The 14,975-nt window shown below is 37.6% G+C and overlaps 1 protein-coding gene across 1 annotated transcript in view; it reads right to left on the reverse strand.

The window, feature by feature from the left end:
* The window catches only part of FOLH1B (folate hydrolase 1B), a 46,233-nt gene that overhangs the window by 20,358 nt on the left and 10,900 nt on the right, over positions 1 to 14,975 (reverse strand). The window contains 3 exon segments of the mRNA XM_036324719.1: positions 2,783 to 2,969; positions 4,514 to 4,639; positions 10,746 to 10,847. Coding sequence (XP_036180612.1) covers positions 2,783 to 2,969; positions 4,514 to 4,639; positions 10,746 to 10,847 — 415 coding nt within the window.

Raw genomic sequence — 14,975 nt, forward strand, 5'->3', positions numbered from 1 at the left:
CTGTTTCTCAGTCAAAAAGATGAAAACATACCGTATCTCCCCAAAAAGACTCATGCAAACTGCTTATAAAAGCCCCAATCTATCTTAGCCAAATACTGGACACAGTCCAGGTGTCAGTCAACAGCAGAATGAATAAATAATCTGTAATATAGTCCCACAATACAATGCTACTCAGCTGTTAAAAGAAATCACTGCCCTGGCCATTTGCTCAGTGGTTAGAACGCCGGCCTGACCAACAAAGGGTTTTGGGTTCAATTCCTTATCAAGGGCATGAACTCGGATTGTGAGTACCACCCCAGTCCCTGTCAAGGTGCATGGAGGAGGCAACTAATTGATTTGTCTCTCTCACATAGATGTTGCTCTTTCTCTCTCTCCACTTGCCTCACTTCAACTCTCTCTAAAACTCAATGGAAAAAAATATCCTTGGGGGACGATTAACAACAACAACAAAAAAGGAACAAATTACTAATATAACATGGATAAATCTCAAATCATTATACTGAGTAAAAGAAGCAAGGCATAAAAGAATACATACTGTTTTATTCATTTTATATTAAGCCCAAAACCAGGCAAACTAACCAATGGTGACATCAGAAAGTGGCTGCTTCTGAGGGTACAATTAAAAACAACCAGAACTTTCTGAACTCATGGAAGTGTTCTATATTTTATATTGAGTAACATAGATGTATGCAATTTTTATAATTTATTGAACCGAACTCTAAAGATCTGTGAATTTTAGTGCTTGTTAACTCAACTTCAAAATAGAAACATACATTCTGTCATTTCTTTAGATTAAAAAAATAAATAAAAGCAATTTTTTTCTCCAAAATTTTAAATTATCCACTGAGAACTTCACATGATGGCAAAATCTTTTTCTTTTTATGAGTAAAATGACAATATGTCACGTGACATTTGTTTTAAAATTCTCTAGAGCAGCCGTGGGCAAACTACAGGCCCTACAGCCCGCGGGCCGGATCTGGCCCGTTTGAAATGAATAAAACCAAAAAAAAAAAAAAGACCGTACCCTTTTATGTAATGATGTTTACTTTGAATTTATATTAGTTCACACAAACACTCCATCCATGCTTTTGTTCCGGCCCTCCGGTCCAGTTTAAGAACCCATTGTGGCCCTCGAGTAAAAAAGTTTGCCCACCCCTGCTCTAGAGCAATAACAATAAATAAACAAATAAATGGGGATGAACAGATGAAACAAGATTAACAATTGTTGATAATTATCTCTTATCATGTATTATATGTTATATGTTATGTATAATATATATGTTTGAACTGTTCCATAATAAATAATAAAATTTTTAAAGAATAGAGCAGGCGTTGGCCAAGTAGCTCAGTTGGTTGGAGCTTTGTCCCGATATGCCAAGGTTATGGGTTTGATCCCCAGTCAGGGCACATACAAGAAATCAATCAATGAATGTATAAATAAGTGGAACAACAAATTGGTGTTTCTCTTTCTCTCTCAAATCAATACATAAAAGTCAAAATATATATTTTTAAAAAAGATATGGGAATTCAATAACATGACTTTCCTTCCTAAAAAAATACCATGTTAAATTAGAGGGTGACATAAGTCCCAGTATATTTATGTGATTTACAAAGTCAAGGTATGTAAGCTTTAGAGGAATCTACAATTTGGTAAAGAAATAAAAAAAATTAAAAAAACACCAGACACTTGGCAACAGATTTTATTCAAGTTATACACCTCAGTTAATTTTAAACCACACAAACTAAGCACATTCAAATGAATTCACTCCCTTTGTTAATGATCTACAGCTGTACAGGGAACTATTTCAGCCCCAGACAAGCATGTGGACTCTGGAGCCAGACTGCCTGCCTTTGAACCCCCACTCCTCATTTAGTGGTGTCATAATCTGGGGCACACTGCTTCCTACTCCTAACCTCATTTCTGTCTTCTGCCAAATAGAGAGAACAATACTACCACACTTGAAGGATTTTTTTTAAATATATTTTTATTGATTTTTTACAGAGAGGAAGGGAGAGGGACAGAGAGTTAGAAACATCGATGAGAGAGAAACATCGATCAGCTGCCACCTGCACGCTCCCTACTGGGTATGTGCCCACAACCAAGATACATGCCCTTGACCGGGATCGAACCTGGGACCCTTGAGTCCGCAGGCCGATGCTCTATCCACTGAGCCAAACCGGTTAGGGCGACTTGGAGGATTTTTAACGCAGGTGAAGAGCTGGCCTTTAGGAAACACTCCTTGAAAGTTATCACTATTGTCTTTATATGGCAAAGATGCAATATAAAGCATTTTCTGGACTCTGTGTTCTAAATGTCTCGTTTCAGGGGGTTTTGAACTTCTGTTCTACTATCCTTTGTCCAAGATTGTGGAATTCCAAAACTGTGAAAACCATGCATTTGAAGGAGAGTCACTTGGCAACACAAGCCGATTTGACGTAATTTACTCTGACAGTAAAATCTGACACAGGCTACTCATACTACTTTAACCCAGCTTGGTGTGATTATTCATACATTTTGCTGCAAAACTATGTATATGCTTGCTTCCTGTATTGTCCCAGCCTGTATTTGAGTATTACGCAATGTATGGTATATGCACCGTATTACTTTTAAATGTTTGAATTCCAAAACCCATCAGGCCCAAGGGTTCCAAACAAGGGATAAGGGAACTGAATTGATAATATTCAGAGTTCTTAGATGCAAAGAGAATAAGAAGAAGACATGCTATGCTGTCCTTTCATAAAGTGTTAAGTTTCCTATGATAATGAGGGCCTGGTTGCTCACCATTTGCTGGGTAACCAGGTGTGAGAGGGTCGCCTGCACCATTAAGATTTAAGACATTGCCACGCTGGACACCGCCTCCAGGAAGATTCCAGCCGTCTGGATAGGATGCCACCCCAGGAGCAAAGTAATCAGCAGGGTCTGAGTACAGAATGATTCCTTTGGCCCCCGCCAGCTGGGCGTTCTTAACCTGTGAAACACAATGTCTCTTACTTCAGGTTGGTTGTTCCAAATCTGGTGATATCAATTCTCAGAATTATCCTTAAGTAAGTAACCAAACTTTTTATTTAATCTTTTATCGTAAGACCAACAACAAAGAATAATTCACAGAGAATTGGCTTTTTCCCACCCTACGACAGGCTCTAAAGTGTCAGCCCTAAAAGGAGCACATGCAGATAATGTACCCGTTAGTGGTAGCAAGCACTTGCAGTTTTCTTCCCCTAGTCTAAAAGCACAACAATCCCGCCAGATTCCCACTTATTCTCTGGTTGAAAGGAATACCTTTGAAATTTAATTTCCCATGAAAGAGGAAAAAAATAATATATATATATGTAAATATATATATATATACAACAAGTCAAGTGATCATAACTTTAAAAACTGCCATATATATATATATATATATATATATATATATATATATATATACTGGTTTCTAACATTACCTATAACAATTCATATTAACACATTGTGGATGGATCACGAGAATTCTCGTGTTTTCTGTTCTAAGGCTTGTGGCCAGTCACGGGAATTCTTAAAAAAGATATTAGCTTGTAAGAACATGTAATACATACCTTTGAAATGCAGTGGATATTTAATTTTAAAGCATTCTCTTAACATTTATGTAAAACGTTTTTTGTACTCATTCAATAGAAATTTATCTGGCCACTGAGTAAAGCTAGCAATAAAACTACTGGTCCGCAATGTGGTAAAATTAAATGTAGTAAATAATTTCAAAGTTAATATTATAATAAAAGCTGCCAAATAAAGGTTAACAAATCCAGCACATACTTCTTTGTAGACCATAGGCATAATTTGTAGGCATGGAAAAAGTCTTCTCTATCCTCCCTGATCTATCACACTAGCCACATTGCAATGGCCCCTCAAAACCCCTGTCTAGCCCGGCCAGCATGGCTCAGTGGTTGAGCATCAACCTATGAATCAGGAGGTCACAGGTTCGATTCCCAGTCTGGGCACATGCCCAAGTTGTGAGCTCAATCCTCAGTAGGGGGCATGCAGGAGGCAGCCAATCAATGATTCTCTCTCATCATTGATGTTTCTATCTCTCACTCCCTCTCTCTTCCTCTCTGAAATCAATAAAAAAATAATAATAAAGAAACAAAAACCCAGTCTATGGCCCTGACCAGTTTGGCTCAGTGGATAGAGCGTCGGCCTGTGGACTGAGGGGTCCCAGGTTCGATTCCGGTCAAGGGCATGTACCTTGGTTGCGGGCACATCCCCAGTGGCGGGTGTGCAGAAGGCAGCTGATCGATGTTTCTCTCTCATCGATGTTTCTGACTCTCTATCCCTCTCCCTTCCTCTCTGTAAAAAATCAATCAAAATATTAAAAAAAACAAACCCAGTCTATGAGCTAGCAGAGGTGTCCTCACTATAAAGTGGGCACGTTACAGAACATGAGGGGATCATAATCCTCAAAAAGTTTTAAGGATATGTTTCTACACATATGACACAATGTAACTTTATATTTGTGGAGAACAAAAAGGAGATTTTTACCTTATTTCCTCTAAAAATTTTCCCATATCTGGCAATAACAATCTTCCCAGAGCAATTGATTTTCATATCCCGCTCGAGTTTAAAGAAGTCTTCCGTCCGTGCATAGTTCACATACACTAGATCACCCTGTTGAGATCATGCATGACTTAGAACAAGCAAAACTGAATACAAGCAAGTTGCTCTGCGCTATTTCACATCTTTTAAAATAGCGAAGAGCAAGAGCACACAGGAGGGTCAGAGAAGCATGAGCCTCAGATAAAAGATTCAAGGAGAAAGAACTTGCATTCAGAAGGCGATTAGCTGGATTAGACATAGGAATTTAACAGTAAGTTTTTTTTGTTTGTTTTTTAATTCATCTGTCTCCTCCATAGCAGCTATAAAGCCATAGAAGTATTCCCCAGGAAGGAGATGTATAGACATATACACATTGCTGCATGCAATTTAAAGGAGTCCAGACACCTTAGGTTAGGAAGTCCTTGATGAGAGCTTTATTCTCTTTGGAGTATATTCAGAAACGGTAGCTTAATGGGTCTTTACAACCACCAGGTAAGGGGGAAAGGTCAGAGGTCAGGTAATATCACTGCTCTAAGGTCTGGCTTCATATCATTAGTGTGATTATGTGCAAGTCTTACAACATCTCTGAGTTTCAATATAGTCACATGCTACATAACGATGTTTCGGTCAACCAGGGACGGCATTACAGCAGAGACATACCATCTAGCCTAGGAGTGTCATAGGCTCTACTACCCAGGCTTGTGTAAGTGCCCTCTATGATGTTTACACAGTGACGAAATCGCCTAACAATGCACTTCCCAGAACATGTCCCAAGTGGCATATGACTGGACTCTCATTTATAAAATGGTCTATTAGATTAGATCAATAGTCTTCAAACGTATTTTGCTCACCTGCTTCCTATACTGACTTTGAAATACAATATTTTTAAGTTGGCATCTAAAAGTTTTTATCAGGACACGTATGTAATAACTTAATCAATAAAAAAATTTAAAATAAAATAAAATTTGTTATCATACCTTTAAGGAGTTGTAAATGATGCAATTTCCAGTATATAAGTATTAACATTTTCAAGAAATTTTTCCTCACTTTTTGTGTCCAAAAATATTAAGACGATTATGATTTACTATTCAATATCATCATTTTAAAAATACAGAAATACACTATTCTCTTTAGTGAGAATTTTATCATTGTTTTTCCCCTTGAACTTCTGTCCCTCTTCCCCCAAAACATTCTCCTCTAAAGTAAAATGTATTTGTGCTGGGCACTGGCATGTGCTGCCAGATTTCCCTTGGGTGAGAGATTCTTGCTCCAGCTGCAGGGAAGGCTCTTAGCAGGCAGCCTTCTGGTGTCAGCCCCTTGCTCAAGGTTTGCTACAGACAGCCACCTTGTTCAAAGTCATGTCCTTTTTTTAGAATGCAACACATTCAATGACTGATTGACATGGAAGTGATAAGACCTGGACATCTTAGTCCAGCCCAGTACCAATATGATGGGCAATTCTGACTCCAGAGCTGCCCGTGATGTCAGCTGAGGGTGTCCGTGAGCTGACATTGAGGTGAAACTTCTCCCTCTGCGTAATCCAGCTTGCTTCCCCTCCCTGCCAAAAATATTGATCCCGAGAGAACAAACACTTCCTAATTAACACCTCGCATGTTAAATTCCACTTCGGTCTCTGGGTATGCTTGAGAGTCTTTTATTAATCACTGGCAAACTTCCCTTGATTAACATGTAAATTGAATTTTTAAAAATATGTATTTCCTCCCTGGCCAGAGTTAGGAAGTGGTTAGGGCGTTGGCACACACCCGAAGGGTTGAGGACTCGATTCCCAGTCAAGGGCACATACCTAGGTTGCAGGTTCAATCCCCAGCACAGGTCAGGGTGCGTGGGGGGAGGCAACCAGTGGATGTGTCTCTCTCACGTTGATGTTTCTCTGTCCCTTTCTCTTTTTCCCCCACCCACCCTCCCTTCCAACTCTTACTAAATGTCAATGGAAAAATATCCTTTGGTGAGGATTAACAAAACAAAACAACAAAAAAGTATTTCCTATGACAGGCTATCTGTGTAATGAAAATTCTCCAGAAGTAAGTTATAATAATAGTAGTATCTAATTGAGTCTAGCAACATCATTACAATTTTTTATAAATAGTACTTAAGCATCAAACTGTACTTGAAAAATATCTCTTGATGCTATGAAATATTAAAAATTGGGCCACGGATCTGTGAATGAACAAACTATGGCTAGAATGAGACAGGACTCAGCATCAGCTCTGTTCACATTTCCTGTTTTTAGATAAAAGTTCTCGGAAACCTTGGGATAGGAATGAAAAAATTTTGTCATGAAACCTTCACTAAATTACTTACATTCCGCCCAAGTTATAACCCCCAAATCATGCACTGACCTATCATCCAAGTGAATTCTAACGATGCCAGTAGGAAACTCAATTAGGCTCAGGTTTAATTTTGTTCCATTGCAAATCATTTGATTTGTCAAATCATTTGTTACCCAGCCAGCTGTTAGAATCTTGCACCACCATCTCTTTGTGTGGAGCTGCAGGGATTTTTTTTGACAAATCAAAAATATGCTTTATATTGTTTTAGAACGGGTGGATGATGTCTTTCATTATTAAGAGGAAAAAAAATGACTATAAATAAGGAGATGGTGACAGAGGACCAGCAGGATCTCAGCACAGGCTAGTTCCCGCTTCCATCAGAGAGTACACTGAGAAATGGATGATGCAACTCATCTCTTTAAAATGGTCCCCTGCCTGCCTTTGGAAAGTCTTCACACATTCTCGCTTGAAGCCCCTGTCCTAGACGATTTCTAACATCTTTGTTTCCCTCTTTGACTACATTTCTCATGGCATATGCACAGCATATTTATAACAGATACTCAAATGAAGTCGTTTCCAAGTGTATTCTAAGACTTGACAAATTTGTGGAAGATATATATATGATTTTATTATGTGCTCAGTAGAGTTCTAGGAATTAGAGATATGTCAAATTCTTGGCCTTGAAGGAACTTACATGCATGTGGAAGGAGAGATAAGATAATAAACAATAAAGTTACTAAGTAAATGACACAGTATATTAAAAGGTGATAGTTGCTGTAGAGAAATTTTTAAAAAAATGTAAATAGAGTGGGCAAACAATGAACTGGGACTCAGGCAGGACCGTTTTTAAATAAAAAGAGGAAAGGAAAGTCTATTGAGAAGGTGGCAATTGAATCTTTGCTTTGGTGAAAGGATTACTTTTATTTCTCCTAATATCAAAGCAATGTTAATGGACTATTAATGATAGTTCTGTATGTCTGATTTATCACTGTAAGGCCTCTGGAGTTCACTCTTATTCTAATCGTGACTACAGAGTAATGAAGCAATTTGATTTTAGTGAATTTTGTTTTAGTGTAAGCATCCTACCTGAAATTTATCCATATTTAAAGACTACTTTTTTAAATCTCTGTAAATTTTGGCTATCTTTTGATAAATCTGCAGTTTTCACAAAACAAATTATAATAGAGAAGGGACTAAAGAAGACAGTAGTTTTAAAATGACAGTAGACTTTGAAAATGAAAACAGTGTTCTAGATATGCAAGTTGCCACTGTGAATTAGAAAAAAGCTTTGTTTTCAGACAATGACCTTGTAAAATTTACACTGCACCATTGTTCTATGACTGGGAATAAATACAATCTTGCACTGTTAGCCTAGAATTTTCCATTTCTTTCAAGCTTCCATCTTTCTGCTCCTGTTAATAGAACACAAAACTCGGAGGCAAGACCAGTGGTTTTTAAAGCATGGTTCTTGAACCCTCAGAATCAACATCACCTGAGACTGTGGGAACAAACTCCCAACCTTCACCTATGACCTACTGAAACTCAGGGGGGAGGGACCAGAATCTGAGTTTTACAAACCCTCTGGATTACTTTGATTTATGCTAAAGTTTGAGAACCCCTAGATTAGATTACGTTTTATGGACATTGTCAAATTGCTAATTTCAAATAGGCTAAAGCAAAACCCAGAATTTCATACTCCAGAGGATTCAGATGAAGATCCAAAATTACTGACAGGGAAATACCTTAAGCCTACAGACAAACAGACATAATTTTAAAAGAATTAACACTCCTTTAGGCGGTTACAGGGGACCCAGTGAGGCATACCAGCCAGCAAACTCATCTAATATTTGAACACAAACAGCAGTCCCATGAAGAATCACATGCTCCTTTGGTCCTCCCATTAATCTGGAATAGCTTACGTATACTTGAAAAATGTGAATTAATAATCTCTATGGCTCTCCTATGAATAGAATAATTCTGTCAAAGTTCAACATTATTTAGGGAGTTTTACTGATTATACAGTAAAACCCCAAACTAATGTGGGTATACTTTCCTCCTTATAACTCTGCCTTCCCATCCAGAAATACAATATTTTTTTATACATAATATTTTCACTGCTCAATAAATTTCAGTGTTCTTCAGCTAGTTCATACTCATTTAACTTTAAGATTTTTAAAGTGTATTTTATATTTTATGGCCATTTTATTTATTTTTATGTCTATTTTAAATTAAATTTGTTATATTTTTTGCTATTATATATTATTTGTGTACACACACATACACACACACATTTAACTCCAATCTGGTAATAGTATGCTATTTTTATAATAAAGATGTATTCGTGCTTTTTTATATTCCACTTATACAAACATATCACTATAAATAATGGAGGTGATTAATAAAGGAGATCCAAATTGTATAAAAATAACAATTATACAATATCAAAACTAAAGATTTATTTTAAATAAAGGGCAATGTAAGTAACAAATAGGTGAAAAAACTAGAAGTTATTTGCAATATTTAAACCAATATGAGATGAATAACAAAAACTTAAGAAACAATATTGCTGACTGTTATATTCCTTATTTTTATCTCATGTCAATTATAAAATTATTAAATAATTGCAAACATTCTGTTTATGTGCTAATTTTAGGGAAATTTTTTCCAATATTATATCATTAGATAAAATATCAATTACTCATTCAAAGTAAGTTTCAAACAACAACAAGAAATCCTTCAAAGTTTGTGACAATTTAAAATTATAAATAAGTTAATTAATCAAATACATTTGAAAATAATAAAAATAATATGAATTTTAATTTTCTTATTAAAATATGGCATTATCTGATATTAACTTGTCCCTATAAATCCTGATTGGTGAAGATAGTTTTGTAAATATCAATTTAATTCTAAACGTGATTTTTTTAACCCAGGATGCTTCTAATAATAGCCCAAGCTCTTACCTCTCTATTGAGTGAGGCTTCAATATACCCAACTGTCAATTAGCAACTTCTTGTGAATATAACCTAGGCACCTTAAACTCAATATGTCCAACTTGAATTTACTTCATATTAAATACTATAACAGGAGAGAAAACTTGTAAAAAGAGGCTAATAGATTATATTCAACTGTTTCAAATATAGTTTTCTCATAAAAAACAAAATACTGTGCAAATACCTGGGGGTTAGCTGTACAGTTTCAGATGACTGTATACACAGTGCTTTACTGGGAAAATCACAAGATTCTCTAGAATGGACATTCAAGTTCTTCATTAGAAAATGACTACAATATGATTATTTGAATTATTTGAAAATTTCAGTGCTATACAACAGTAAAATATTGTATTTTCATACAATAGGAATTACTTGGCAATAAAAAGGAACAAACTTCTGATAAATGCTAAAATGTGAATCTCACAGATTATGCTTCATAAAAAGAACTAGAAACAAATGATTGCATGCTATACATTTCCATTTATATGAATTTCTAGAATAGGCAAAACTAACCAACAGTGGCAAAAATATCAGAACGATGGTTGCCTCGGGGTGTGTGGAGTTGATTGAGAAGGGCATAAAGGCACTTTTGGAAGTAATAGCCTATATGTGGATGGGGTTTGAATTGCACAGGTATAGGCATTTGTCAAAAGTCAATAAATGTACATTTTGATTTATGCATATCATTGTAGTAAATTTTATCTTAAAAAGCACTATGAACACAATAATCAATATTCCTTTTTTTAGTAAGAAATTCTAGTTTCCTAAATGTGGGAAAGGATGAATTTGGATTATATCAGAAAACCTTGTAATGCCCCCTTAATTATTGCCTGGATGTATGAGGGGGTGCTGGGTTCTTTTTATTATTATTATTTTATTGGATTGGATTTTTACCTCTGGCATTCCTTGTGGAGAGAAAGCATTGTAAGGTGGCACAACATCTGAAATATTTCCATATCCTGGAGGAGGTGGTTCAAATAATGATGTGTTGAAAATCTAGAGAAATAGAATAATCAGAAGTAAATAAGGTAAAATTTGGATTCTACAATTAAATAAGGATAACCGTGTATGATCTTTTTTGTCAGTAGAGGGTTAATCAATCCTTCAGTATTGAGAATACATATCAAACACCTAGCACTATGCTGGAAGCTATGGAAGGCTTTTATGAGATGAATAAATTATAGACCCTGAGAAAATCTATATATATACCAGCTTTTGTTTTAGGAGAAACATTTTATTCTAAAAATAAAAAGTAACATTGTATGGTAATCATAGTCACTTAGAACAATGCAAAGACAATAACTTAGGAGCACATTAAATATTAAGTTCACTTCGATAACAAAAATTACATTGGGAGGGAGATCTATATCTGATAGTATCTAGATATATAAACAACATTCACTCTGAAAAGAATTTAAAACACTGAACCAAACATAAAGTATTATATTTTTAAGTGTATCACTGAATTGGGGGGTGGAAAAAAAGTTTAGGAAAGAATCAGAAGCTAAAGAAAAACATGAAAGCAGGAATTCTGAGATGAGCAATAAAATCATTTTTTCCCTTAGCTGGATCTATCAAAGCCTGGGACTCTATGGGAGGGCAAAGGCATTAAAAAACAAGTCCGGAGCCCATCCAAATAATGGAGTGTAACAGGAGACCTCTGTATAAAGCTGGGTCTTCAAAAAGAAACATCCTTGCCCCAGCTGGTTTAGCTCAGTGGGTAGATCATCAGCCTGCAGACTGAAGGGTCCCCAGTTCAATTCCTGTCAAGGGCACATGTAGGGGTTTCAGGCTCCATCCCCAGTATGGGGCAGCCGATCTGATAGATGATTCTCATCATTCATATTTCTATCTCTCTCTCCCTCTCCCTTCCTCTCTGAAATCAATAAAAAAATATTTTTTTAAAAAAAGCAACATCCTTTAGAGTTAAGAATAAACTAGAAGTAACAGTCAAGTTACAGCAGGAAGGCTGGGAAGTGTTGGGGAGTGGGGGTAAGAGATCAACCGAAGGACTTGTATGCATGCATATAAGCATAACCAATGGACACAGACACTGGTGGGGGTGGGGGGGGTGAGGGCATGTGTGGGGGGGGTACGGGAGGCCGGGGGAAGGTCAATGGGGAAAAAAAGGAGACATATGTACTACTATTTGTAAGACTTTAAACAATAAAAAAAAGAGAATAAACTACAAGTGAACCTACAAAAAGTGATGGCTTTCAGTAGAGGGGAAATAAATTGCCCCAGAGAATTCCTAATTATATGATTTTGTAGTTACTGATACACAGTATGTAAGGTCACTTACATCTTTTATTTTTAATATATTTTATTGATTTTTTACAGAGAGGAAGGGCGAGAGATAGAGAGTTAGAAACATCGATGAGAGAGAAACATCGATCAGCTGCCTCCTGCACATCTCCCACTGGGGATGTGCCCGCAACCCAAGTACATGCCCTCGACCGGAATCGAACCTGGGACCTTTCAGTCTGCAGGCCGACGCTCTATCCACTGAGCCAAACCAGTTTTGGCGACATCTTTTTATTATATGATTTTTACTCTCCCTTTTCTTCCCCTAATGCTTCTTTTCCTTTCTTTCTTTCTTTCTTTTTTTTGATAGGTTAATTATATCAGTTTTATGTCTTTTCGTAGTTTGGAAATTTGAAAAAATCTAATTCCTACTTAAAATAGTTAAAGCAAATATCAAAATTAATGATTAAAACATTCCCTCCAGTCAAAGATATCTGCTATCACCACTTCTTTTGAACGTTTTGCCAGTGCAGCAGTACAAAGGGTGATGGGAGTTGGGGAGTGAATCTGGGCTAACATATTGTACTAACCAGAGCACTAGTAAGCTACTTCTCCTGAGGCTGACAGAACCCAACATAAAACCAAAGTACTACCCTCCAAAAATCCTCACATCTTCCATATTTCTCATAATTTTTCTGGTATCCACAAAGGGAGCAAACTCATCTGAATCACTGGGAAGGATTATAAAAGAAAATATACTAAAGTGCAATAAAAATCCATCTAGAAACGAAGTCACTACATCAGCAAGTCTTTCAGCCAAGGGAGTATTCAAGCTTGTCTCACTTGATTTGCCTTTATACTAATCTTCAGTTTTATAGCACTACTGAGCAAGCGGATTTCAAAGCATTTATGAGTTATCCTAACAACTACAAAAAGTTTTTTAAGGTCAAGGAAATAACTTTTTTGGGTGACTTTTTCAAAGGTCATATATATAGTCTTATATACCAGTGAACATTGTTCACTTTCCTAAATTCACTAATATAATTTTAACTATTCTGAGCATAACTAAAAAAATTTTGGCTTACAAATTTCTATTTACTTGTTATGATAAAGCAGTCAATATGTAGTTCAATTTATATTATATATTATATCTACATAAACAAAGGTAAAAGAATGTGTCTATATATACTTAAAATATTTCTGGAATCTACAAAACACTAATATCTGTTGCCTGTGGGAGGTGCAACTTGTCTGTGTTGCAGAGGAGAATAAAAGTTACAGTTTGCCCTGGCCAGTGTTGCTCAATGGTTGAACGTTGACCCATACACCAAGAGATCACCTGCTCAATTCCTGGTCAGGGCACATGCCTGGGTTGCAGGCTCCATCCCTGGTTGAGGCCGTGCAGGAGGCAGATAATCAATGTTTCCCTCTGGGCACAGATGTTTCTCTTTCTCTCTCCCTCTCCCCTTACTGGGAAGACAGTAAGAGCGTTTGTAGTTAGGACAGAGGGAGGAAAATGGAGCTGAACTATCAGGATGTCAAAAGATTATGCCTGAATCTGAAACACAAGCAATATAAGCATACTATTTAAGGAAACAGTGGTAAATATCAAAAGAATCAACTCAGGTTTGAATAGTGATTGCCTCAGGGAAGGGGGAACTAGGAAGGAAGCAAGGCACTTTGGAGAACTATGTGATTATGTAATTCTTTATGTGCAGGTGTAACTTGGATAAAAACATAAATGAAAATAGAGAAATCCCAGAGGGAGATGGGGGATGGACAGGAGGAGAGATTAACTAGGGAATTTATATGCATACTAGAAGCCCAGTGCACGAAATTCCTGCACTTGTGGGGGTGGCGGAGGGGTCCCCTCAGCCCGGCCTGCACCCTCTCACAATCTGGGAGCCCTTGGGGGATGTTCGAATGACAGCTTAGGCTGTAGGGGGGCAGGCCTAAGCCATCAGTCAGACATCCTTAGTGCTGCTGTGGAGGCAGGAGAGGCTCCCGCCACCTCCACTGTGCTCACCAGCTGTGAGCCCAGCTTCTGGCTGAGCAGAGCTCCCCCTGTGGGAGCGCACTGACCACCAGGGGGCAGCTTCTGCATTGAGTATCTTCCCCCTGGTGGTCAGTGCTTGTCATAGCAACTGGTTGTTATGCTGTTCGGTCAATTTGCATATTAGCCTTTTATTATATACAAGAGGCCCAGTGCACAAATTCAGTCTGGCCTGTGGGATTGGGCTGAAATTAGCTCTCTGACATCCCCTGAGGGGTCACGGATTGCAAGAGGGCACAGGCCAGGCCGAGGGACCCCACTGGTGCACGATAGGGGCCAGGGAGGGATGTGGAGGTTGGCCAGTTGGGGAAGGACCATGGGAGGGCTCCCGGGTATGTCCAGCCCATCTCACTCAGCCCTGATCGGCTAGACCCCAGCAGCAAGCTAACCTACTGGTCAGAGCGTCTTCCCCCTGGTGGTTAGTGCATGTCATAGCAAGCAGTTGAGCAGCTTTAGCATATCATTAGCATATTACGCTTTGATTGGTTGAATGGATGACCAGCCGACCGGACATTTAGCATCTTAGGCTTTTATTATATAGGAGGATTTGCATAGCCATAGTGTGGTGAAGGTCTGGGAAGGCGGGGGGGGGGGGGGGGGGGCGGGGGCGGGTGCTGGGTGGAGGGGGTCAATGAGAAAGGAAAAAGAGAGAGACATCTTTAATGTTTTCAACAATAAAGATAAATTTTTAAACAACATAAGTGAAAATAAACTAGTGATATAACTTTAAAAAATTAAGAAGCTTTAGGCAACTAACACCATTCAGGAAAACCTCCAAAAGGAAACTTCTATGTGATATGCTTATATTATGTAACAGGCTTTAGGAC

This window comes from Myotis myotis, unplaced genomic scaffold (genome assembly GCF_014108235.1).
Source record: "Myotis myotis isolate mMyoMyo1 unplaced genomic scaffold, mMyoMyo1.p scaffold_m19_p_10, whole genome shotgun sequence".
Lineage (NCBI taxonomy): Eukaryota > Metazoa > Chordata > Mammalia > Chiroptera > Vespertilionidae > Myotis > Myotis myotis.